This window comes from Bombina bombina, chromosome 5 (genome assembly GCF_027579735.1).
Source record: "Bombina bombina isolate aBomBom1 chromosome 5, aBomBom1.pri, whole genome shotgun sequence".
Classification (NCBI taxonomy): Eukaryota; Metazoa; Chordata; class Amphibia; order Anura; family Bombinatoridae; genus Bombina; species Bombina bombina.
In genome coordinates this window covers 543,164,098-543,190,362 of record NC_069503.1, presented here as the reverse complement: position 1 = coordinate 543,190,362, position 26,265 = coordinate 543,164,098, and the positions used below count along the sequence as shown (strand labels likewise).

Sequence of the window (26,265 nt, the reverse complement as noted above, 5' to 3'; positions counted from 1 at the left end):
CTCAACTGTGGTGCCACTGTACATTTCTTTGGCCATAATCTCTGTATCTTAAAAATCTTTTCCACGCCACAAATTATTGCCCATTTTAGGTTCAGCACTCTGGATAGCGCTTGCTTATTGGTGGCTACATTTAGCCGCCAATCAGCAAGCGTACCCAGGTGCTGAACCAAAAATGGGACATCTACTAAGCTTTACATTCCTGCTTTTCAAGTAATAACAAGAGAATGAAGAAAAATTGATAATAGGAATAAATTTAAAAAGTTGCTTAAAATTTAATTCTCTCTCCGAATCATTAAATAAAATGGTTTTAGTGTCCATTTAAAGGCACATAATACCCATATGCTAAATCCCTTAAAAGTGATACAGTATAATTTAAAAAAGCTGACAAAAATATCATAATTTAGAATTAACTTTAACATTGCTTTGAAAGCAGTACATTAAATATAGTGGTGTATTAGTTGAAAGTATGATAAAATCTACCTTTTTCTCTTAGTATACATACCACTTTTTCTCCTGAGCACAATCTGTGTAAGACTGTTCAAAACATTTTTTGCACACATTGTTGCCATATAGTATGCATGCTTATTTTAATCTAAGAAATTTCCAAATGTGTAGAAAACTAAAAATAAAACCTGTTGCCACATTAAAGTCTAAATTAAGCTTTCATGATTTAGATAGAGCATACAATTGTATACAACTTTCCAAGTTAATTGTATTATGAAATTTGCTTCATTCTCTTGGTATCCTTTGTTGATGAAGCACCAACACAATACTGGGCGCTAGCTAAACACATCTGGTGAGCCAAAAACGAGGTATATATGTACAGCCAACAATCAGGAGCTAGCTGCAAGTATTGTAATTGCTCCCCTGAGACTACCTAGGTATGCTTTTAACAAAAAGGAACAAAGCAAATTTAATAACAAAAGTTAAATGAAAAGTTGTTTAAAATTGCATGCTGTCTGAATCATTATAGTTTCATTTTGATTTGTCTGCCGTTTAAATAATTGTCATGCTTCATTTGAAGTTTTTGTGTTTCTTAAAGGGACATTAAACACTTTGAGATGGTAAATATAAAATGATAAATCATATATAGAAAAAAAACCCTCTGCAATATACTTTATGTATTTGTCCCCTTTTCCTTTAATTCTATTCTGAAACTGTGAGCTTTTCAGTTCCTGTTAGAAATGGAAGTGCAGAACACTGTTATATTCCACACAGCCATTGGCTGCACACTTATTATTATCTTATTTTATCTTATTTATAACTGTCCCTAATTGGCCACAGCAGAGAAGGTAACCTAAGTTACAACATGGCAGCTCCCATTGTTTTATAGAAACTAAAACTTTATACTTATTTTGTCAATATTTAAACAGCTAATGAAACTAAAAATTAATACATATACATGTTATCCTCAGACAAATCTTTTCTTTATATGCTTCATTCCATCCAGCATTTAGTTAGTGTTTAATGTGCCTTTAAAGAAAAAAACATTCTATACTTATAAGTGTATTTCCTACCTCAACACTTCTAAGCGATAGGCTCAAAGACCAATACTTAACCCCTTAAGGGTATGCAGGTCTTTCTATGGGGATTAATTTTTTTTAGACTGCAATATTTAGTGGCCAGCAGGTGGGATTGTATAATAGTATGGTCTTGCTGCGAGTGGTGGGATCCGCACTATTATACCCACGAAAACCCTTACCGACCAGCAATGTAATGGGTATGTTGTGGTTGTTAAGGGGTTATTAAGAGATGCTTTTATTGTAGTTTCACCCATCATTTTAGCAATTACAGACCAGTAATTATATTCAAAGCTAAATAGAACATGTTATAATTTGTGTGTTGCAGTGTTATATATTGCTACAGGTAATTCATGCTCTGATCAGCCTAAATGCATGATAATTGGGGATATGCTTTATGATTAATACTATATCTTTTAATTATAGAGATCAGTCTTGCGTATTATACTTCAGCATGCTTAATTGCATATTTAGACTAGAGTCTTGTGTTCTCAAATTGAATAGATTCTTGCTATCATTGTGAAGCACATTTTTTGTAGGCAGATATCCTCCCACCCATCACATCATTTAGCCATTGTTGTTTCAAATCTATAGTGAGAAAAAAATTCAACCTTGTGGTATTACATAAAATGTATTTATTGAGCTTCAGTGTTGACCTTCTCTATAAAATTTAAATGGTACAGATTTTTGTTGACAGGTGGGAAACGAAGCAGGTAAAATATATATCACGGAACATAAGTGGTTGTATAATGTATACATATGTTATGTAAGGCCACCATGAGACTCCCTGTCAAACATACATGTGGAATAATATAGAAATTTTCTTTACAATATTAAAAAAAGTTCCAACATTCCTCTGGCCAAAATGGAACTTGATTCTCTCATGATCCAGATTTCACTTTCTCTGGACCTTCAGTCTTATATTTCTCCTGTGTTTCATTATAAATGGCTGGTAACTCCTGTGCAGTACATACAGTAGCTGTATTTAATTATTATCATTATTATTATTACCACCATTTATTTGTAGAGCGACAACAGATTCCGCAGCGCTATAGGTATGATATACAGAGATAACATGTATAAGAAGCAAATGAGTAGAGGACCCTGCCAAGAGTTGCACTTGATGTTTACATGAAGGTGATCTACAGCAGTGTTTCTCAACTACAGACCTCAAGTACCCCCAACAGGTCAGGTTTTCATTATAGCTGAACCGGTGCACAGGTTAAGTAATCAGCTGACCAGTAACACCATGGTTACTAACCTGCTCTCACCCATCAGCTTATTATTTCACTTGTGCACCAGTTCAGCTATAATGAAAACCTGGACTGTTGGGGCTACTTGAGGATGAAGAAGAAAGATGGGAAGGAACTGAGCAAAGAAAATGTTAATGTACATTGTATGCATCCCTAAACAGGAGTATCTTTATTGTAGGCGTAAATCTAGGGGAAAGTCTAGTGGAGGAAGGCGGAGAGTCCCACAAGGTTGGAGCCATTCTGGAGAAGTTATGTAGATGCAAATGTGAGGAGATAAGAGAGGAGGATGAAGGTTGTCATTAGCAGAGAGAAGGGAACCGGAGTGAGAGTATCTAGAGACAAGGTCAGAGATATAGAGGGGGGAGCAGTGCTATTGAGGGCCTAATGTTAGGATCAGTATTTCTTTCATGTAATTAGCAAGAGTCCATGAGCTAGTGACGTATGGGATATACATTCCTACCAGGAGGGGCAAAGTTTCCCAAACCTCAAAATGCCTATAAATACACCCCTCGCCACACCCACAATTCAGTTTTACAAACTTTGCCTCCGATGGTGAGATTACCGATCAATATTTTGGAACTCCGTGCAATTTTCAGAGCTCTTCAGTTTTGGCCTCTTCTGAAGAGAGAATCGTTCATTTGTTTTCAGACAGACAATGTCACAACTGTGGCATACATCAATCATCAAGGACGGACTCACAGTCCTCTGGCTATGAAAGAAGAATCTCGAATTTTGGTTTGGGCGGAATCCAGCTCCTGTCTAATCTCTGCGGTTCATATCCCAGGTATAGACAATTGGGAAGCGGATTATCTCAGTCGCCAAACGTTGCATCCGGGCGAATGGTTTCTTCACCCAGAGGTATTTCTTCAAATTGTTCAAATGTGGGAACTTCCAGAAATAGATCTGATGGCGTCTCATCTAAACAAGAGACTTCCCAGGTATCTGTCCAGATCCCGGGATCCTCAGGCGGAGGCAGTGGATGCATTATCACTTCCTTGGAAGTATCATCCTGCCTATATCTTTCCGCCTCTAGTTCTTCTTCCAAGAGTAATCTCCAAGATTCTGAAGGAATGCTCGTTTGTTCTGCTGGTAGCTCCGGCATGGCCTCACAGGTTTTGGTATGTGGATCTTGTCCGGATGGCCTCTTGCCAACCGTGGACTCTTCCGTTAAGACCAGACCTTCTGTCTCAAGGTCCTTTTTTCCATCAGGATCTCAAATCCTTAAATTTAAAGGTATGGAGATTGAACGCTTGATTCTTGGTCAAAGAGGTTTCTCTGACTCTGTGATTAATACTATGTTACAGGCTCGTAAATCTGTATCTAGAGAGATATATTATAGAGTCTGGAAGACTTATATTTCTTGGTGTCTTTCTCATCATTTTTCTTGGCATTCTTTTAGAATACCGAGAATATTACAGTTTCTTCAGGATGGTTTGGATAAGGGTTTGTCCGCAAGTTCCTTGAAAGGACAAATCTCTGCTCTTTCTGTTCTTTTTCACAGAAAGATTGCTATTCTTCCTGATATTCATTGTTTTGTACAAGCTTTGGTTCGTATAAAACCTGTCATTAAGTCAATTTCTCCTCCTTGGAGTTTGAATTTGGTTCTGGGGGCTCTTCAAGCTCCTCCATTTGAACCTATGTATTCATTGGACACTAAATTACTTTCTTGGAAAGTTTTGTTTCTTTTGGCCATCTCTTCTGCCAGAAGAGTTTCTGAATTATCTGCTCTTTCTTGTGAGTCTCCTTTTCTGATTTTTCATCAGGATAAGGCGGTGTTGCGAACTTCTTTTGAATTTTTACCTAAAGTTGTGAATTCCAACAACATTAGTAGAGAAATTGTGGTTCCTTCATTATGTCCTAATCCTAAGAATTCTAAGGAGAAATCGTTGCATTCTTTGGATGTTGTTAGAGCTTTGAAATATTATGTTGAAGCTACTAAATCTTTCCGAAAGACTTCTAGTCTATTTGTCATCTTTTCCGGTTCTAGAAAAGGCCAGAAAGCTTCTGCCATTTCTTTGGCATCTTGGTTGAAATCTTTAATTCATCTTGCCTATGTTGAGTCGGGTAAAACTCCGCCTCAAAGGATTACAGCTCATTCTACTAGGTCAGTTTCTACTTCCTGGGCGTTTAGGAATGAAGCTTCGGTTGATCAGATTTGCAAAGCAGCAACTTGGTCCTCTTTGCATACTTTTACTAAATTCTACCATTTTGATGTATTTTCTTCTTCTGAAGCAGTTTTTGGTAGAAAAGTACTTCAGGCAGCGGTTTCAGTTTGAATCTTCTGCTTATGTTTTTCATTAAACTTTATTTTGAGTGTGGATTATTTTCAGCAGGAATTGGCTGTCTTTATTTTATCCCTCCCTCTCTAGTGACTCTTGTGTGGAAAGATCCACATCTTGGGTAATCATTATCCCATACGTCACTAGCTCATGGACTCTTGCTAATTACATGAAAGAAAACATAATTTATGTAAGAACTTACCTGATAAATTCATTTCTTTCATATTAGCAAGAGTCCATGAGGCCCGCCCTTTTTTGTGGTGGTTATGATTTTTTTGTATAAAGCACAATTATTCCAATTCCTTATTTTATATGCTTTCGCACTTTTTTATCACCCCACTTCTTGGCTATTCGTTAAACTGAATTGTGGGTGTGGCGAGGGGTGTATTTATAGGCATTTTGAGGTTTGGGAAACTTTGCCCCTCCTGGTAGGAATGTATATCCCATACGTCACTAGCTCATGGACTCTTGCTAATATGAAAGAAATGAATTTATCAGGTAAGTTCTTACATAAATTATGTTTTTGTGTTTTTTTCTAGAGGCTATAGGAAGAGGTGCAGCAAATGAGTAGCAACATGGAAGGAAGAGCAGCCTAGCAGAGTTATTCATTATGGATAGTGAAGGAGATAGCAGCTAGTGAGACCAGAGAGGATAGTGTTGCAATATTGTATTCACATTTATTGCAATATATATGGACCTCCTAAGAACATTTGGACACGAATGGGTCCATAATCCTTTTTGGCCAAGGTGCACTCTTCATAATATATTTATCCAGTTATCTGTGCAAGCAAAATGTGTTTTTATAGATAAATACCTATTAGCTTTATTATAGTATTCATGTAAAGTAGAGCTTGCTCAGTCATCTTCACTGAACATAACTATATTCAAAATGCTATTACGGTTTACATGGTATCCACTTGTTTAAAATGCATTGGACACCCACAGATATAGGGGCATATGTATCAAGCTCCGAATGGAGCTTGATGCCCCATGTTTCTGGCGAGCCTGCAGTTATGAATGCCCCGTGTTTCTGGCGAGCCAGCAGTCATGAAGCAGCGGTCACAAAGACCGCTGCTCCATAACCTGTCTGCCTGCTCTGAGCAGGCGGACAGACATTGGCGGAAATCAACCCGATCGAGTACGATCGGGTTAATTGACACCTCCCTGCATGCGGCCCATGGGCCGCGAGTCTGCAGGGGGCGGTGTTGCACCAGCAGCTCTTGTGAGCTGCTGGTGCAATTCTGAATATGGCGAGCGTATTGCTCGCCGTATTCAGCGATATCTGTCGGACCTGATCCGCACTGTCGGATCAGGTCCAACAGACATTGATAACTAGAGGCCATAGGCTCTATCTTTCCATCAGACATTCTCAATTTCTGTAGGTAACTCCATATAATCATCACGGTGTCATTAGTGATGTGATCACACACTTTTTGAACCCTACTGATAAATCTTTCTGACCAGTTTAGTTTCTTGCTAAGTTAGATAACCTAGAAGTTGCAAATAGGTATTTAAAGGGGCAGTTTAAAGTACATTTTCCTCCCTTTAATTTCCACCAAAGTATATATATATATATAAAAGAGTCGATCAAATCCTTCAGAGTTTATTTCCACTCTTTTCCAAGATACTTTGTAAATCAGCTACTTCAACCTTGCTGGTTGTTCCGCTCAATAATACTAGAAGGGGATAGCTATGGTGATAACACAATAATCCTAGAAGGGGATAGGCCAGGGAAACTCAATGGTACAGTAAATCAATAAAGTTTTATAGCGCAAATAAAATTCCTTAATTACAAACGATTAAAATCATCATCATATGTTACAGAATACCTGCTCCTCTTGATAAAGCGTAGAGTTTGTGCTCTGTAAGGATAGTGCTGTAGAACCAGTACTTGTGCGGTAGTTATATGAGCAGTGGAAAACCCTGAGTGCTGACATCACACGTCTAGGTGTGGTAACTCTAATCAATGCAACGCCAGACTGGATGATATTGTATAATATACACTGATGATTGGGTTTCCATTCTTTTTTTAGACTTAATTCCCTTCTAGGAAAACAATATAAATATTAAACATAATGAAACATGAAATAGGTCCTATGTATGTCAATATTTTTTATATAGAAAAAAAAAAAAAATCACATACAAATCTGTAAAACCATGTTATACACTAGTATGCTTTACATAAGTCCCACATTTTATGGTGTTATATTTTGTTATATTTTGTTGCGTGTTTTGTGGTCTGTTGTTTTCTTTCTTTAAAGGGACATTCTACACCAAAATGTATATTGTTTAAAAAGATAGATAAAGCCTTTACTACCCGTTCCCAGCTTTGCACAACCAGCATTGTGTTATAAATTTACCTTATAACCTTTAAACCTCTAAATTTCTGCCTCTTTCTTTAACTCTGGGCATTTTATAGCTTTTTCACAAGACACTGCTCGTTTATGTGTACCATATAGATAATATTGTGCTCACTCCCGTGGAGTTATTCGAGTCAGTACTAATTGGCTAAAATGCAAGTCTGTAAATAGCCCTGAGATAAGGAGGCAGTCTGCAGAGGCTTAGACACAAGGTAATCACAGAGGGAAAAAGTATATTAATATAACTCTGTTGATTGTGCAAAACTGGGGAATGGTCAATAAAGGTATGAAAGGTATGGAGTTTACTGTCCTTTTAGTAATTTTTCCTGACGATGTGGATTATTTTTTTAATTGTATTGTTCCCTGCAGATGTTTGACTGGATTACACATAACAAAGGCCTGTTTTTGACGAGTTATACAGACATTGGGACCAGTCACAACCATGCTATGGAGCTGCAGACACAGCACAATCACTTTGCCATGAATTGTATGGTAAGAAAATCAGTTTTATAGCTAACGTTTTGTTTTAAGGAAACCTTGTTACCTAAAGAGACCTCATCATGTACTTCATTAAGACCAAATCTGCTGGCTCTCTTAAAAAGTAGCTTTAGACATGCATAACTTTTTAACGTTTAGTGAACTTTTTATTAAAGGGACACTGAACCCAAATTTTTTCTTTCATGATTCAGATAGAGCATGACATTTTAAGCCACTTTCTAATTTATTCCTATTATGAATTTTTATTCCTTCTCTTGCTATCTTTATTTTAAAAAGAAGATATCTAAGCTTTTTTTTTTTGTTCAGAACTCTGGACAGCCCTTTTTTTTTATTGGTGGATGAGTTTATCCACCAATCAGCAAGAACAACCCAGGTTGATCACCAAAAATGGGCCGGCATCTAAACTTTCTTGCATTTCAAATAAAGATACCAAGAGAATGAAGAAAATTTGATAATGGGAGTAAATTAGAAAGTTGCTTAAAATGTCATGCTCTATCTGAATCACGAAAGAAAACATTTGGGTACAGTGTCCCTTTAAATGTTTGTCAAGTAACTTTTCTTTGGATAGACTCCTTGGTTTTGTGCCTGCTTAAAGGGACAGTCTGCACAAAAATTTGTATTGTTTTAAAAGATAGATAATGCCTTTACTACCCATTCCCCAGCTTTGCCCAACCAACATTGCTAGATTAATATACTTTATAACATCTTTTAAACCTCTAAATGTCTGCCTGTTTCAAAGGCTCTATAGACAGCCTCTTAATCACATACTTTTGTATTTGTTTTTCACAACAGGAGACTGCTAGTTTATGTGAGCCATATAGATAACAATGTGTTCACGCCCGGGAAGTTATTTAAGAGTTAGCACAGCAATACTAAATGCAACTCAATAGATTTTAAATAGTCAGTCATGTGATCAGGGGGTTGTCAGAAGATGCTTAGATACAAGGTAATCACAGAGGAAAAATGTTTTTTGAAACCACAGCCCATTCAAATGGGTTGAGCTTGCAGGGAAATCAGATCTTATTTTATGACTTTCTGTACACACATGCTTCCTTATATTATCTCTGTAATCCAAAACCTAATATTAAGAGAGAACAAAATTAACATTTTATTACTTAGCTCTCTTAATTCCACTGGGAGTGTTCTTCTGCTGGCTATGTTTACACAGCTTTTCTATAGCCAATATATGAAGTATAGAAACTTTCAGTTTAGGTAGGGATACCACAGGCAAAACCAACTATTTGAAATGCCAAAATAAAGGTAAACTAGTTATTTGTAAACAATGGTATACACTCCAGCAGGTAAAATGGATCATAGGGGAAAAAATTAAGGTACACTGTCCCTTTGACTTTTTTGTGTCACTACAGAAATTTTAAGGAACATGAAAGGAACTTTTAAACTTGCTTCTCTTATCAAACTGACTTGTTCCTTGTTGAAAAGTACATATCCTTAGCAGTAGATGTAAAGTAGTGTCTGTCAGGCTCAGGTATATTTACAATACTTAAAGGGACACTGACCCCAATTCTTGCTTATTGGAGGCTTACATTTAGCCACCAATAAGCAAGCATAACCCAGGTTCTCAACAAAAATTTGGCTGGCTCCTATGCATCACATTCCTGCTTTTTAAATAAAGATAGCAAGAAACTGAAGAAAAATTGATAATAGGAGTATATTAGAAAGTTGCTTAAAATGGCATGCTCTTTCTGAATCATGAAAGAAAAAAAAATTGGGTTTAGTGTCCCTTTAACCCCTTCGTGACCAGACCACTTTTCAATTTGTTGACCATCTGGGACCAAGGCTATTTTTGCATTTCTGCAGTGTGTTTGTGTTTAGCTGTAATTTTCCTCTTACTAATTTACTGTACCCACACATATTATATACAATTTTTCTCGCCATTAAATTAACTTTCTAATGATACCATTATTTTCATAAAATCTTATAATTTACTATAAAAACATTATAAAATATGAGGAAAAAATGGAAAAAACACACTTTTTCTAACTTTGACCCTCAAAATCTCTTACACAGCTACAACCACCATAAAACACCCATGCTAAATAGTTTCTAAATTTTGTCCTGAGTTTAGAAATACCCAATGTTTACATGTTCTTTGCTTTTTTTTTGCAAGTTATAGGGAAATAAGTACAAGTAGCACTTTGCTATTTCCAAACCATTTTCTTCAAAATTAGCGCTAGTTACATTGTAACACTGATATCTGTCAGGAATCCCTGAATAACCCTTCACATAAATATATGTTTTAAAGAAGACAACCTAAGGTATTAAACATGGGGTATTTTGACTCTTTCCATGCAACTATTTTACCACCAATCTATGCCAAAGTTTGAAAAAAAAAAATGAAGAAGTGGTGATTTTTTTTTACAAAATTTCAACTTAAGAATACATTTACTGGGAACGTTAAGGGTTACTGCCAAATAACACCCCAATATGTCTTCAGCAACATCTCCTGAGTACAGTGATACCACCCATGTATATGTGTGTCGGGTTCTCTGGGGGCTAAAATGCCTTATTTTTAGGGGACGCATTCCAGTTTTCCAACTTGAATTTTTCACATCTGTCATCATGCACCCATGTCCTATTTGGGACATTTCTGAAGCCGGCCAATGTAAATTACCCCCATCAAACCATATATTTTTGAAAAGTAGACATCCTAGGGTATTTCAAATGCTGGGATTTTAACACTTTCCATGCACTAATTCAACAACCAGTTTTTGTCAAACTTTTGGGTAGTCATTGTTTTGTGTTATTTTTCACACACATTGTACTTTAGGCATGGATTCTCAGTTCCTGTTATATGTTACTGCCAAAAAACACCTTTATGTGTTCAACAACATCTCCTGAGTACAGTGATACCACCCATGTATAGGTGTGTCGGGTTCTCTGAGGGCTAAAAGGCCTTATTTTTAGGGGGCGCATTCCAGTTTTTCAACTTGAAATTTTCACATCTGTCATCATGCACCCATGTCCTATTTGGGACATTTCTGAAGCTGGCCAATCAAATTTACCCCCATCGAACCATATATTTATGAAAAGTAGACACCCTAGGGCATTTGAAATGCTGGTATTTTAACACTTTCCATGCACTAATTCAACCACCTGTCTTTGTCAAACTATTGGGTACTAATGTTTTTGTTATTTTTCACACACATTATAGTTTAGACATGGATTCTCATCTCCTGTTATATGTTACTGCCAAAGAAGACCCTAAAATATGTTCACCAACATCACCTGAGTACAGTGATACCACCTATGCATAGGTGTGTTGGCTTGTTTGGGGGGTGCAATGCCAAATGTCTGACATGCGTTTGTGATTTTTTTTTTCACATTTAACATATTTTCTTTACCTGTCATCTTTTTGGGGGTCTTTTTACATACCCACATTTATTTGCTTTCCATGAATGTGCATATATTTGAAAAGTTGACACCCCAAGGTATTGTATATGGAGTGCTTTGATGCAACCATTTTAGCCAAAAAAAATTGGAGAACGTGTGTGGTGGTAATTTTTCAATTTTCATTTTTACACACACATTGCTTTTTGACTATGATTTAGGAGAGACTGTTGTAAGTTATTGCAAAAAAACTCTCCAGGTTGTTTTCTGCAAGACCTCCTGAGTACACCTATGCCCCCCATGCATAGCCCCCCATGCATAGGTTTGCCAGGATTTTGGGAAGGTTCAGTTACAATTGTATGACTTGTAATTTGATTTGAAAGTGAGAGTATTTCTTCTGATAGGCCTATCTTTAGTTTGGGGCCTATTGCATACCACAGTTTTATTTATTGCCATGAAAGTGTATCTATTTGAAACGTTGACACCCCAAGGTATTGTATATGGAGTGCTTTGAAGCCTTTGATGCAACCGTTTTAGCTAAAAAAAAATGGAGAAAGTGTATGGTTTTAATTTTTCAATTTTCATTTTTACACACATATTGCTTTTTGACTATGATTTAGGAGAGCTTGTAAGTTATTGCAAGAAAACACTCCAGGTTGTTTTCTGCAAGACCCCCTGAGTACACCCATGCCCCCATGCATAGGTTTGACAGGGGTTTTGGTAAAATACAGCACCAATTTTAGAACTTATAAAAAATGGAACAGTGAAATGTAAAACTCTGACACAGTAACAGTAAAAAAACAAAAACAAACAAACTCAGTAACAGTAAACATAAGCAAACCCCCACAAAAAAACAAAAAACACAACAACAAAGGTAAAAAAAATTAAAAATGTACTAGTGTGTGATACCGCTTAAAGCAGTCCCCAATGCAGAGTCCAGGCTGTCCTGGGCAATCAGGACAGTAAAAGGTGGTGTCCATTCTCTGCCCCCTCTTGGTACAGACTCAGCATTTTTTTTGAGGTTTCTGCTTTGCGGCGATAGGGGGGATTTTAAAAATAAAATGAGTAGCCCCAACTCTGCACTCTCCCATCACCGCCCGGGGAGCAGGTGCATCTTGGTACAAAATCCCTGAAATGATCTGGAGCTGAAACTGTAAAAAAGTCAGTTTCATTCCGGGGTTTGCTTTTTTGAAAAACAAAAAAGTGTTGTGGGTTGCAATCTGCATTAAGTAAATTGCAACCTTTTGGTACCATGCCCTTGTCCTCCACATAATTAGGTAGGGCTGCAGCAGCTGATCTGCCAGATCAACCCCACCCATATGCCGGTTATAAGCCTTGATGCACACTGGCTTCCTTATGCTCTCAGCTCTGCCACGTACAGAGACCTCCACAGTCCTCTCATTGTGGATGGTGGTTAGAAGGTACACATCCTTCTTGTCTCTGTACTTAACTGCCAACAGCTCCTCTTGGCGCAGAGCTGAGGTCTCCCCCCTTTGTAGCCAGGTGCGTGCAAGTTGTCCTGGGAAACCTGTGCGGTTCTATTTATTGTACCGCAAGCTACTGTATCAAAGCAATACAGTAGCTTGAACAAAAGAACACTTCTATAAAAAAATATTCAAATACAAGTGGTACCCTTTGTTCATTAGGGGTAATATCAGGTCCCAGACAATCTTGCCAGTGGTTCCCATATGTTCTGGGCAACCTGGGGGGTCAAGGTGGCTATCCTTTCCCTCATACACCCGGAAGGCCTGAATATACCCACTCTTGCTCTCACAGAGCTTATACACCTTTACTCCATATCTGGAGCGCTTGTAAGGAATACACTGCTTGAATCCCAGCCTTCCCATATACTTCATCAGGGATTCATCCACACATATATTCCTTCCAGGTGTATAAGCCTCTGCAAACCAGGCAGCAAAGTGGGTAATCAGGGGGCGGATTTTATACAGCCTGTCAAACTGGGGATGCTCCCTAGGGGGGCACAGACTCTTGTCGCTGAAGTGCATGAAATGTAGAATCCTTTCATACCTCTTCCTCGACATACTTTGGGAGAAAATGGGGGTAGAGCAAATGGGGCTACTGCTCCAGTAGGAACGGATGGAGGATTTCTTTATGATGCCCATCAGCATAGTCAATGCCCAGAATTTTTTTAATTCTGGCACATCGACGGGGGCCCATTGCTGCTTTGCCAAAAAACTGTCAGGCTTTGCAGCACGGTACTGATGGGCATATAAATTAGTTTGGGCGACAATGTTCCCCAATACATCATCGCCCAGAAACACCTCCATAAACTGCTGGGGGATAAATCGGCCATATCCACATTTATGCCAGGATTTTCTGTGAAGGGTGGGATATCTGGCCTCTGGAGATGAGGCATTACCCACCCTAAAGCAGCAATGGCAGCTGGAGCAACACGTCTCCTCCTGGTGGGGGGGGGTAGCCACAAATACATCACTATCAGTTGAGACTGTATCTAATGATGTATCTGAGCATATGGCAGGGTCAAAATTGGGGTCTGAGTCCGACATTAGAGGCGTCTGACGCAAGGATGGCATATGCCTCCTCAGCAGTATATGTTCTCTGTGACATGATTTATTTTATCTGTCACAGAGAAAAAAAAATACCAAAAAAAATAATCAACTAAATAAATCTCTCTCTCTGAACACAAATCTATCTCTTCTAAAAGATACGACGAGTTCACGGATTCATCCTTTACTTGTGGGATATTATCCTCCTGCTAACAGGAAGTGGCAAAGAGCACCACAGCAGAGCTGTCTATATAGCTCCTCCCTTGGCTCCACCCCCAGTCATTCTCTTTGCCTACTCTAAGTACTAGGAAGGGTAAAGTGAAAGAGGTGATAAAATGTTAGTTTTTCTTTTCTTCAAGCAAGAGTTTTTTATTTTAAATGGTACCGGTGTGTACTATTTTCTCTCAGGCAGCAGATGGATGAAGACTTCTGCCTGGAGGCTGATGATCTTAGCATTTATCACTAAGATCCAGAGCAGTGCCCACAGAATGGCTGAGGAGTACTTAAGAAGCTTCAGTGTGAGGAACGTTTTTCATGCTATATAGCAGTGAGGTATGTTCAGTCATTTTTTTCTGGAGAGACTGTGTTATTTCAGAATTGGCTGACAGTATCCCCATGAGGGTGAGGGTAAGCAGTAATCCTAAGAGAAGAGGGGTATTACTAAGCTTTCACATAGGGGCTGAGAAAAAATGGTTGACTCTGAGTATGAATGTTTATTGAACTGGGAGTGCTGATAACGTTTTTGGCTGTAACGTTTTTGATGCTTTATTGAGGGTACACTTGGCTTCTTTTTTGGGTTTAAGAACCCACATGGCTAGTTTTGGACCTCTCTGATGCGGTTCATTTGGGCTGAGAGACATCGAGTGAGATTGGCGGGGCCTATTTTCACGCCGTAGTTGTATTTGCAAGGCAAGCAGCAAGCTCCAACTCTGGTGGGCCCTTGTGGAAGTATTGGGCCAAATCGAAGATTTAACCCTGTTTTCAAGATCCCTGAGGGCAGGTAGGCGCCACAGCAGGGCTGTGGCGAGATGCAGGGGGTGTTGTTTCCGGATTTAAACCTTTATTAATTATCCGGTGTTTATAGCAAGGGTTAAGTGTTCCTTTCCTTGTGGGGCAAACTTAGCTGCATAATTTGAATACTTATACAAAAAATTGAAACAATTTGATTATTTTAAAGCAGTTTTGCAAAACGTGTATGCTTTTTTTCTCTTAAAGGTGCAGTACCGTTTTTTAAGATTTCTATTTTTTTCACTAAATAAAGTGTTTTCAAGCCTGTTTGTGGTCATTACTAGCCTGTTTAACATGTCTGACAATGAGGAAAGCCAATGTTCAATGTGTTTGGAAGCCATTGTGGAACCCCCACTTAAAATGTGTCCCTCATGAACTGAAAGGGCAATAAATTGCAAAGTACATATTTTAGCTGATAAAAGTATGTCATAGGATGATTCTCAGTCAGAAGGGAATCAGGTTATGCCATCTAATTCTCCCCAAGTGTCACAACCATTAACCGCCGCACAAGCGACACCATGTAATTCTAGTGCGTCTAATTCTTTCACCCTGCAAGATATGGCCGCAGTTATGAATACTACCCTCACAGAGGTTTTATCTAGGCTGCCGGGGTTGCAGGGGAAGCGCAGTAGGTCCGGTGTGAGAGTCGATGTTGAGCCCTCTGACGCTTTATTAGCCATCTCCGATGTACCCTCACAATGTTCTGAGTTGGGGGTGAGGGAATTGCTGTCTGAGTGAGAGATTTCTGATTCAGGAAAGATGTTCTCTCAGACAGATTCAGATATGACGGCTTTTAAATTTAAGCTAGAACACCTCCACTTGTTACTCAGGGACGTTTTAGCGACTCTGGATTGTGACCCTATTGTAATTCCACCAGAGAAATTGTGTAAAATGGATAGATTTCTAGAGGTTCCTACTTACACTAATGTTTTTCCGGTCCCTAAGAGGATTTCGGACATTGTTACAAAGGAGTGGGATAGACCAGGTATTCCCTTTTCTCCCCCTCCTACTTTTAAGAAAATGTTTCCCATATCAGACACCATTCGGGATTCGTGGCAGACGGTCCCTAAGGTTGAGGGAGCTGTTTCTACCCTGGCTAAGCGTACAACTATACCTATTGAGGACAGTTGTGCTTTCAAAGATTCTATGGATAAAAAATTAGAGGGTCTTCTAAAGAAAATAATTATTCATCAGGGTTTTCTTCTGCAACCTATAGCGTGCATTGTTCCTGTAACTACTGCAGCTGCTTTTTGGTTCGAGGCTCTAGAGGAGGCTCTTCAAGTTGAGACCCCATTAGATGATATTCTGGATAGAATTAGGGCTCTTAAGCTAGCTAATTCTTTTTTTACAGATGCCGCTTTTCAACTGGCTAAATTAGCGGCAAAGAATTCAGGTTTTGCCATTTTAGCGCGTAGAGCGTTATGGCTTAATTCCTGGTCTGCTGACGTATCATCAAAGTCTAAGCTTTTAGCCATCCCTTTCAAGGGTAAGACCCTATTCGGGCCTGAACTGAAAGAGATAATTTCCGACATCATTGGAGGAAAAGGCCATGCCGTTTCTCAGGATAAGACAAATAAAATGAGGACCAAACTAAATAATTTTCGTTCCTTTCGAAACTTCAAAGGTGGTCCCTCTACCTCCTCCCCTGCTGCAAAGCAGGAGGGGACTTTTGCTCAATCCAAGTCAGTCTGGAGACCTAACAAGACTTGGAACAAAGGTAAACAGGCCAAGACGCCCGCTGCTTCCACCAAGACAGCATGAAGGGGTAGCCCCCGATCTGGAACCGGATCTAGTAGGGGGCAGACTTTCTCTCTTTGCTCAGGCTTGTGCAAGAGACGTTCAGGACTCCTGGGCTTTAGAAATCGTGACCCAGGGGTATCTTCTAGACTTTAAAGATTCTCCTCCAAGGGGGAGATTCCATCTTTCTCGATTGTCTGTAGAACAGACAAAAAGAGAGGCGTTCTTACACTCTGTAGAAGACCTATATACCATGGGAATAATCTGTCCAGTTCCAAAAGCAGAACAGGGGCGGCGGTTTTACTCCAATCTGTGTGTGGTTCCCAAAAAAGAGGGAACCTTCAGACCAATTTTAGACCTCAAGATCCTAAACAAGTTCCTCAGAGTCCCTTCCTTCAAGATGGAGACCATTCAGACTATTTTACCAATGATCCAGGAGGGTCAATATATGACCACCGTGGAATTAAAGGATGCGTATCTGCACATCCCTATCCACAAAGATCATCACCAGTTCCTCAGGTTCGCCTTTCTGGACAAACATTACCAGTTTGTGGCTCTTCCCTTCGGGTTGGCCACAGCTCCCAGAATTTTCACAAAGGTGCTGGGGTCCCTTCTGGCGGTTCTAAGGCCGCGGGGCATAGCAGTGGCGCCTTATCTGGACGATATTTTAATTCAGGCGTCAACTTACCAACTTGCCAAATCTCACACGGACATCGTGTTGGCTTTTCTAAGATCTCACGGGTGGAAGGTGAACGTAAAAAAGAGTTCACTTATCCCCCTCACAAGAGTTCCATTCCTGGGAACTCTGATAGATTTGGTAGACATGAAAATTTTTCTGATGGAGATCGACGGAGATCAGGAAATCAAAGATTTTAACCACCTGCTCGGCCGTCCGTGGAGGTAATCGGACTAATGGTAGCAGCAATGGACATAGTTCCGTTTGCTCGCTTGCATCTCAGACCACTGCAACTATGCATGCTCAAACAGTGGAATGGGGATTATGCAAATTTATCTCCTCAGATAAATCTGGATCAAGAGACCAGAGACTCTCTTTTTTGGTGGTTGTCACAGGATCATCTGTCCCAGGGAATGTGTTTCCTCTGGCCAGCATGGGTCATAGTGACGACGGACTCAAGCCTATTGGGCTGGGGTGCAGTCTGGAATTCCCTGAAAGCACAGGGTATGTGGACTCAGGAGGAGGCTCTCCTCCCGATAAATATTTTAGAACTGAGAGCAATATTCAATGCGCTTCAGGCGCTTTGGCCAGATTCATAAGATTCCAGTCGGACAGTAGCATATATCAATCATCAGGGGGGAACAAAGAGTTCTCTAGCGATGATAGAGGTTTCCAGAATAATTTGATGGGCAGAGACTCACTCATGCCATCTATCAGCAATCTATATCCCAGGAGTGGAGAACTGGGAAGCGGATTTTCTAGTCTTCAGACTTTTCATCCGGGAGAGTGGGAACTCCATCCGATAGTGTTTGCACAATTGATTCATCAATGGGGCACACCAAATTGGATCTGATGGCATCTCGTCAGAATGCCAAACTTCCTTGTTACGGGTCCAGATCAAGGGATCCTCAAGCAGTACTGATAGATGCTCTAGCAGTACCTTGGTCGTTCAACCTGGCTTATGTGTTTCCACCATTTCCTCTCCTCCTTCGTCTGATTGCTAGAATCAAACAGGAGAAAGCTTCAGTGATTTTAATATCACCTGCGTGGCCACGCAGGACTTGGTATGCAGACCTGGTGGACATGTCATCTCTACCACCGTGGACTCTACCTCTGAGACAGGACCTTCTCATTCAAGGTCCGTTCCAGCATCCAAATCTAGTTTCTCTACGGCTGACTGCCTGGAGATTAAACGCTTGATTTTATCCAAGCGGGGATTCTCTGAGTCGGTCATAGATACCTTGATTCAGGCTCGAAAGCCTGTCACTAGGAAAATTTATCATAAGATATGGCATAAATATCTTTATTGGTGCGAATCCAAAGCTACTCATGGAGTAAGATCAGGATTCCTAGGATTTTGTCCTTTCTCCAAGAAGGATTGGAGAAGGGGCTATCAGCTAGTTCCCTAAAGGGACAGATATCTGCTTTATCAATTTTATTGCACAAGCGTCTGGCAGATGTTCCTGACGTTCAGTCGTTCTGTCAGGCTTTAGTTAGAATCAAGCCTGTGTTTAAACCTGTTGCTCCGCCATGGAGTTTGAATTTAGTTCTTAAATTTCTTCAAGGGGTTCCGTTTGAACCTATGCATTCCATAGATATTAAGCTTCTATCTTGGAAAGTTCTGTTTTTAGTTGCTATCTCTTCGGCTCAAAGAGTTTCTGAACTATCTGCATTGCAATGCGACTCGCCTTATCTTGTTTTTCATGCTGATAAGGTGGTTTTGCGTACCAAACCTGGATTCCTTCCTAAGGTTGTTACTAATAAGAATATTAATCAGGAAATTGTTGTTCCTTCTCTGTGTCCTAATCCTTCCTCTAAGAAGGAGTGTCTGTTGCACAACTTGGATGTGGTTCGTGCTTTGAAGTTTTACTTGCAAGCGACCAAAGATTTCCGTCAAACATCTTCTCTGTTTGTTGTCTATTCTGGAAGACGTAGAGGTCAAAAAGCTACGGTTACCTCTCTTTGTTTTTGGCTGAAAAGCATCATCCGTTTGGGATACGAGACTGCTGGACAGCAGCCTCCTGAAAGAATTACTGCTCACTCTACTAGAGCGGTGGCTTCCACATGGGCTTTTAAAAATGATGCTTCTGTTGAACAGATTTGTAAGGCTGCGACTTGGTCTTCACTTCATACCTTTTCCAAATTTTCCAAATTTGATAGTTTTGCTTCTTCGGAGGCTATTTTTGGGAGAAAAGTTCTTCAAGCAGTGGTGCCTTCTGTTTAGCCATGTGTCTTGTCCCTCCCATTCATGCGTGTCCTGTAGCTTTGGTATTGTATCCCACAAGTAAAGGATGAATCCGTGGACTCGTCGTATCTTATAGAAGAAAAGTAAATTTATGCTTACCTGATAAATCAATTTTAGACAGATTATATTTTTTTGATTTAAACTTCAGTCACCTCTGCACCTTTTAGTTTCTCCTTTTTCTTCCTGTACCTTAAGTCGAATGACTGGGGGGTGGAGCTAAGGGAGGAGCAATATAGACAGCTCTGCTGTGGTGCTCTTTTCCACTTCCTGTTAGCAGGAGGATAATATCCCACAAGTAAAGGATGAATCTGTGGACTCGTCGTATCATAGAAGAAATTAATTTATCAGGTAAGCATAAATTTACTTTTCTCCAACAAAAACGCAAGTGAGGAGAGGGAGGGAGATCCACACTGATCAGTGTCAATATTTACTAATATTGACATGATCAGACAAATGGGATATTTTATTATTATAAATTAAATTATAGAGCAAGCTCAGATTGGATGACCCCAGCCTGCCCCATATGAGGAGGCAGGCTAGAGACAACCCCAGAAACCCCATGATGCACTGGGCATCGCCATCTTTGAAGCCACATGGCGGAGGGGGGCTATATGGGGCTATTTTATTAAAAATATATAAAAAAAAATGTATTGCTATAATTTAATAAGTGCCTCGACCCACCAAGGCACTTAGCACACTTACAGAGCTCTGCTGGGCTCAACGTGGAGTCAAACCGGAAATAATCACTCTGTAGGAGCGATCAAAATGGAGCCCAGCAGTCAGGAACAGTATTGCAGGATGCCTCAACATTGAGGCATCACTGCAATACTGTTTGCGCTCAGATTACCCTCTCCCTACATATGCTGAATATTATATGTTCCATAGTGTAGCGGTCCCACCCGTTCCCACCCCCATGCACGCTCCCGCCCCCCTCTGGCGTATATCCGCTAGCGATGAGCCGCTCACTCGCCTCCCTGCATCTGCTCCCACCCACCAATGATCGGCACCATCGCTGGCCCCCTCTGCATGGGCGGGTAAAAAAGGTATTGTAGTGATGCCTCAATATCGAGGCATCACTGCAATATCTTAAAAGCGGCTGGAATCGATCATGATCGCTTCCACCGCTTTAAACTTCAGAGGACGTGCCAGGAATGTCCTTGGTCATTAAGGGTATTTTTTTGTAGGACGTTCCTGGCACGTCCTTGGTCGTTAAGAGGTTAAGTATGACATGGCACTCACAGTCTCTTTAAAGGGAGTGGAAAACATTTCAGAGGTCTTTTACTGCAAAAAAATGCAAAAATAAATTATATATATTACACTGTTGTTTTATTTTTCTTAAAGGTCATTGTAGTAGATAAATACACTACTCACCCACGAACTCTATGGGGGTTAAACGCATAGATAAAGTCCTGGGATGCAGAGAACTGCAGGTCCGGAGCAGGAAACAGCTGGTGCGCTCACTAAAGCGGTTATCACACAACCAGCTAATCACCAGCTGTGTTTATCTGAGAAATGCAATTTTCCACTACAATGTCCCTTTAATCGACATTTTACAATAAGATTACATGTTTCTACCCTAAATTGAACTTTTAGCAATCACTGTTTTAAAAACTTAAAGGGATAGTCTACTTCAGAATTTTTAATGTTTCAAAAGATAGATAATTCCTTTATTACCCATTCCCCAGTTTTACATAACCAACACTATTATATTAATACAATTAACCTCTGTGATTACCTTGCATCTAAGCCTCTGCAGACTGCCCCCTTATTTCCGTTCTTTTGGCAGACTTGCATTTTAACCAATCAGTGCTGACTCATGAATAACTCCACCGGAGTGAGCACAGTGTTATCTATTTGGAAGACGTGAAACTGTCAAAATGCAGTGAAATAAGAGGTGGACTTTAAGGTATTCTTTCAACAAAGAATAGCAAGAGAATCTGAATCATGAAAGTTTAATTTTGACTAGAATTTAACTTTAACTGATGAGGTTTTAGTTATAAATGATTGGTAAATATACAAAAGTTTAAAAAAAAATGTGGATACCTAACAATGTAAAGTGCGTATCAACAAATGTTACCTGAAAAAGTTGAAAGGGCTCTGTGGTGCATATACATAGAAGCACAATATTTGTATAAATTCTAGTTATTTCAAAAATGTTTATCTATTTTACAAATGTGAAAACTGCAATTCATTTTTTTTTACCCTTAACCTGTACCTCATTGTCAAGATAAACTATTTTAGATTATGGCAGATTCAGGATTACTTTTAGATTTAATGGGGGAAAATGTTTTAAAATCTTGCTAAATATGCATTTATCAAACATACCTTGCTTTATAAAGCAAACACTTGAGTCTAGTAGCAAGGCAAACGTCTGAGGCTTTAGTAAAAGTAACATTCCTACATTTCTTCACGGTGTAGGATTCTTAAAAATGTCATACTCAGCTGGGGTGCAGGGTGGCACTTTAATTGCACCAGTTGGGACCAAGCCTATAGAGAGGGTATATTCTTGAAATGAATCTTTATATGATGCCAATCTGCATGTTCTCATGGGGATTATTAATCTGGTAAACTTTAATCTCTGAGATAAGTGACTTTGGTTGGGTTTAGACTGCAGTGTGCAGAGAGTTGAGGAGCATCATTTTGTTCTTGCTCCCAGGCAGTGGCCATGTCTTGAGCCAGCCCTGGAGGAGTGTTTAAAGTGACCTGGAGGAGTGTTTAAAGTGACCTGGAGGAGTGTTTAAAGTGACACTCAACTCAAACTTTTATCATTCAGAAAGAACATGCAGTTTCAAAACACTTTCCAATTTACTTCCATTATCTAATTTTGCACAGTCTTGTTATATACACCCTTTCTGTTGGAACAAGATCCTACTGAGCATAAGCACAAGCTCACAGGGTATACGTATACTAGTCATTGATTGGCTGGTGTCTGTCACATGATACAGGGGGCCAGAAAATGGGAGGAAATTTTTTTTAAATTCAGAGTAGTTGTTAAATCATTGTCTTTTTATTATGCACTTGTCTGACCTGATTTCAGGGACACAAAGAGAGGCTAAGAACTCTACTAATACTGCAAGGGATCATTGGGTTATAATAAATTAAAGGGATATTAAACAGTGCTCCTATAGTAAAAAACAATATGTTAAATCATAAAAAGAAACTGATTTAGTTAAAAACAGCAAATAACTTGTGTTCTTATGACATCAAGCTAGATGAGCCTTTCTGTAGACACCACAGCCTCCATGTAGGGCTGTGGCAGGAAGTAATGGACACTGCAAAAATTAAGTTATATATAAGAAATAAAAGGTAAAATCCTTTTTAACATTATGAAAAATACATATTCTAATGATTTCTATTAAGGATAACCAACTGCTTAGTGCTTTTTTTTATTATAATGAGTATATACTCAGGGGCATATGTACATAATGTTGCATGTACCCAGAGCACCTGCCTTCAAACAAAGTGCCAACTCTACCAGCTGTAGTTTGTGTGATTCAAGCTTAGTCATTGCTGATAGACATTGTCACCGGCACTCTGAATGAGCACAATGTTTGAATGTGGGTGTACTGGATGTGCACAGCATATGTATATATGCCCCTGAAACAGTAATAACTTTTATTAGAAACATTCTTGCTTTTATTTAAAACTATATGGTACAATTGTATTTTGACTCTTTTGTCTTTTTTTTTTAAATTAAATATATAAGAGATTTGGAAAGCATTTGAGTGGGGAAAAGCATACAACCACCCCTAAAATCTGCTGTTCTTCCAATCCCTGCAGCCTTAGGCTCCAGATTAGAGTGAGGCCAAAATACGCCCCTGGTCATACGGTACTGTTACGTTACTAGAATTATATAAAGTGAAAAATATAATTTGTAACCAAGTAACAAATTTTTTTATTTTCTTATAGTTATCTCACATATTTTTTTTATAACATTTGCTTTGCAACAAAATCATTAGTGTCCTTATTTGTTTTATAGTTTATTTAAAGGGACACGAAACCCTAAATTAAACTTTCAGGATTCAGATAGAGCAGGCATTTTCAAAAAACTTTCCAATTTGCTTCTATTTACAATTGTGTTTCATTCACTTGGTATCCTTTGTTGAAGGAGCAACAATACAGTACAGGAAACTAGCTGAAGACAGTGGGTGAGCCAGTTACAGAGGGCATATGTGTGCAGCCACCAATCAGCAGCTAGCTTCCAGTAGTGAATTGCAGCTCCTGAGCCTACCTAGGTATGCTTTTTCAATTAAGGATACCATGAGAACAAAACAAATTAGATAATAGAAATAAATTAGAAAGTTGTTTAAAATTGCATGCTCTAAAGTTTATTTTTTACATTATTGTCCCCTTAATACAGTAAGAGAATTTGGTGTAGGGCTGAGTTAAAATATTATGCTTTTCAGACCACAAACCAATGAAGCATATGTTAACAACATGTGTATGAGACAATATATAAACTGTCCAAACCACAAAATGTTCAAATAATGATTTGAAATAAAATGTGCGCATAGTATGTTGAAATAAAACCAGTCCAGCAGATTCCTTGTTTTCTTTCTTTATGACTAACAAATATACCACAGATTTGTCCTGTAAACTTGCTGCAACTTTTTGATGTTTACTTTGGGCTAACCCTTCCCTTTGCCCTCTGTTTCCTTTTAGAATGTGTATGTAAACATTAACCGTATTATGTCCGTTGCCAATCGTCTGGTCGAGTCTGGACACTACGCCTCACAGCAGATCAAGCAGATTTCTAATCAGTTGGAGCAAGAGTGGAAAGCGTTTGCAGCTGCTTTGGATGAACGCAGCACATTGCTGGAGATGTCTGCAGTGTTTCACCAAAAAGCAGAACAGGTAAGAGCAATTGGGTTCTGTAGTAGAACTGGGGGCAGCTTATTTGTAATAGTGGCTATAGGATGTGACTTATAACTACATTCCTTCTTGAGAAGTTATTATTTATATATATTATTTATATTTATTATATATTAGTTGCTATTTATCCACAGGTTTTTTTCATTATCAAATTATTTTCTGTATTCTGGAATTGACAAAAGTGGCTGCTATAGGGGGCACTGCAGATATTTGGAGTGCTATAGACTGCAAGCTAGGTAAAGCGAGCTACTATAGCCTAGGCTATAATACTGCGATAAGGGACTACTATAGGCTACAGACTAGGTAAAGGGATTTATTATAGGCTGCAGTCTAGATAATGGGGGGCCTGGGGTAGGCTAAAATCTGGAGTATATTTTAGTATTGACTATAGTGTCCTTAATGGTTTTACTGGTGTGCGCTCAAATTATGTAAAGCTAGTTTCCGGTTTATTTTATTAGCACATAACAGCCATTCTTTACTTTGAGCATTGACTGTTTGCGCATTTGATTGCAAGCTGTATTACTGTAAGTGGAATTTAATTGTGTTAAATACACTTGAGATTGCATATAATTATCTGCTCTTAGTGTAGGCAAGAACAGACTTTTTACTGAAAGGGAAATAAAATGGGATTTTATATGCACCGTTAGATGTATGTTTGCAGTATACATAGTTAAAAAAAGCATGTTATCTCTGTGAAAATAAAAACTTGCATGTGGCCTGAGCCCGATACAGCTATAGTCTACATGAACACTTTTTTGCTGACAGAAAGCATGACAGGTGTTGGCAGTGTGCACATCCAGTTATCACTTAAACAGCAAGGAGTTTTAAAATAAACATTTTTCCGATAGCAAGTATATTGCAGAAATGCTTCTATTCGCATTTGAAATGCGTTGCTTCACCTTTCAAATCAAACAGTTATGTTCCTTTAAGGAACGTGTGTCAAGGAAACAACTAAGAGAGTATGGAAGGAATCTTGGTAATTACTTGGGTTTTTTATTTTAATCAGCTACACCCTAGAGCAGAGATTTTCAAAGTCTTAGGCTGTGAGTAAATTGTTACTTAATTATTTCTCTGTAAAGAACATTCTAATATTTATTTTTAATTTGGGGGATTTACATCTGACCCAGGGTTCACACACGGCTCTTAAGTCCCGATTCTGATCAACCCAAAGGAGCGATTCACTCTAAACAATTTGCACTTTGTTACTCCTGTGTTAAATGCAACTTAATGTTCAAGACAACAAGTGCAATTTCAACCTCAGTGCCTTTCTTTTACCTTGATCCTGCCCTTTGCCTTAATACACCACTACATGGCAAGTGTCATTGTCGGTTCTTAAAAAACGCTCTATGTTTTACCAAAGACAGCTGCTGCTTGTGGTTTCCATAGGATAGTGCAAAGTATCGCTGCTCCCGCGCCTCTCCTTATATGCGCTAGCTCCCACTTGGGGAGGCCTGCCTCACAATATAAGTGTGTTATATTGTTGCTGTATTTGGGAGGGGGTTTGGTTTTACACCTTGACAGTAGCACCTTATTGTTTTCTGGGAATTTCAAGCGCTTATTGGAAAGTCGTTGCGAGAAGACGCCACATGCACCAGCTTTGTCTGCTATGTTTGTGAAACAACCCTTCCCATGGTATTCTATTTTACTGTTCATTGTACCACTGGATAGCAGCTAGTGTTTTGATTTAGAGATTAAGTCTTCATTTAAGTCAGTGGAATGTGTATGACTCCCTGTGCACAGCAGGTTAAACCTTTTTAATTCCTAACTAATCATGGCAACCTGCAAGAAACTTCAGCGCTACTTAAAAAAAATGGGGGCAGGACCACCACATTATTCTAAAAGCTAGAATGCTGCATGAACTAAAAGATACATTTAAAATTTTGGGTAAAACGGATATGATTTTTTTTCCAATTATTATATTTTGATTGCATCCAATTTTCA

The 26,265-nt window shown here is 39.1% G+C and overlaps 1 protein-coding gene across 6 annotated transcripts in view; it reads left to right on the top strand.

Annotated features, from left to right (window-relative positions):
* Positions 1 to 26,265, top strand: part of LOC128660571 (triple functional domain protein) — a 763,036-nt gene that overhangs the window by 317,976 nt on the left and 418,795 nt on the right. For all 6 annotated transcript variants that reach the window (XM_053714497.1, XM_053714496.1, XM_053714493.1 and 3 more), the window contains exons 6-7: positions 7,782 to 7,904; positions 24,115 to 24,306. In XM_053714497.1, the coding sequence (XP_053570472.1) occupies positions 7,782 to 7,904; positions 24,115 to 24,306 (315 nt within the window). The remainder of the gene's footprint in view (positions 1 to 7,781; positions 7,905 to 24,114; positions 24,307 to 26,265) is intronic.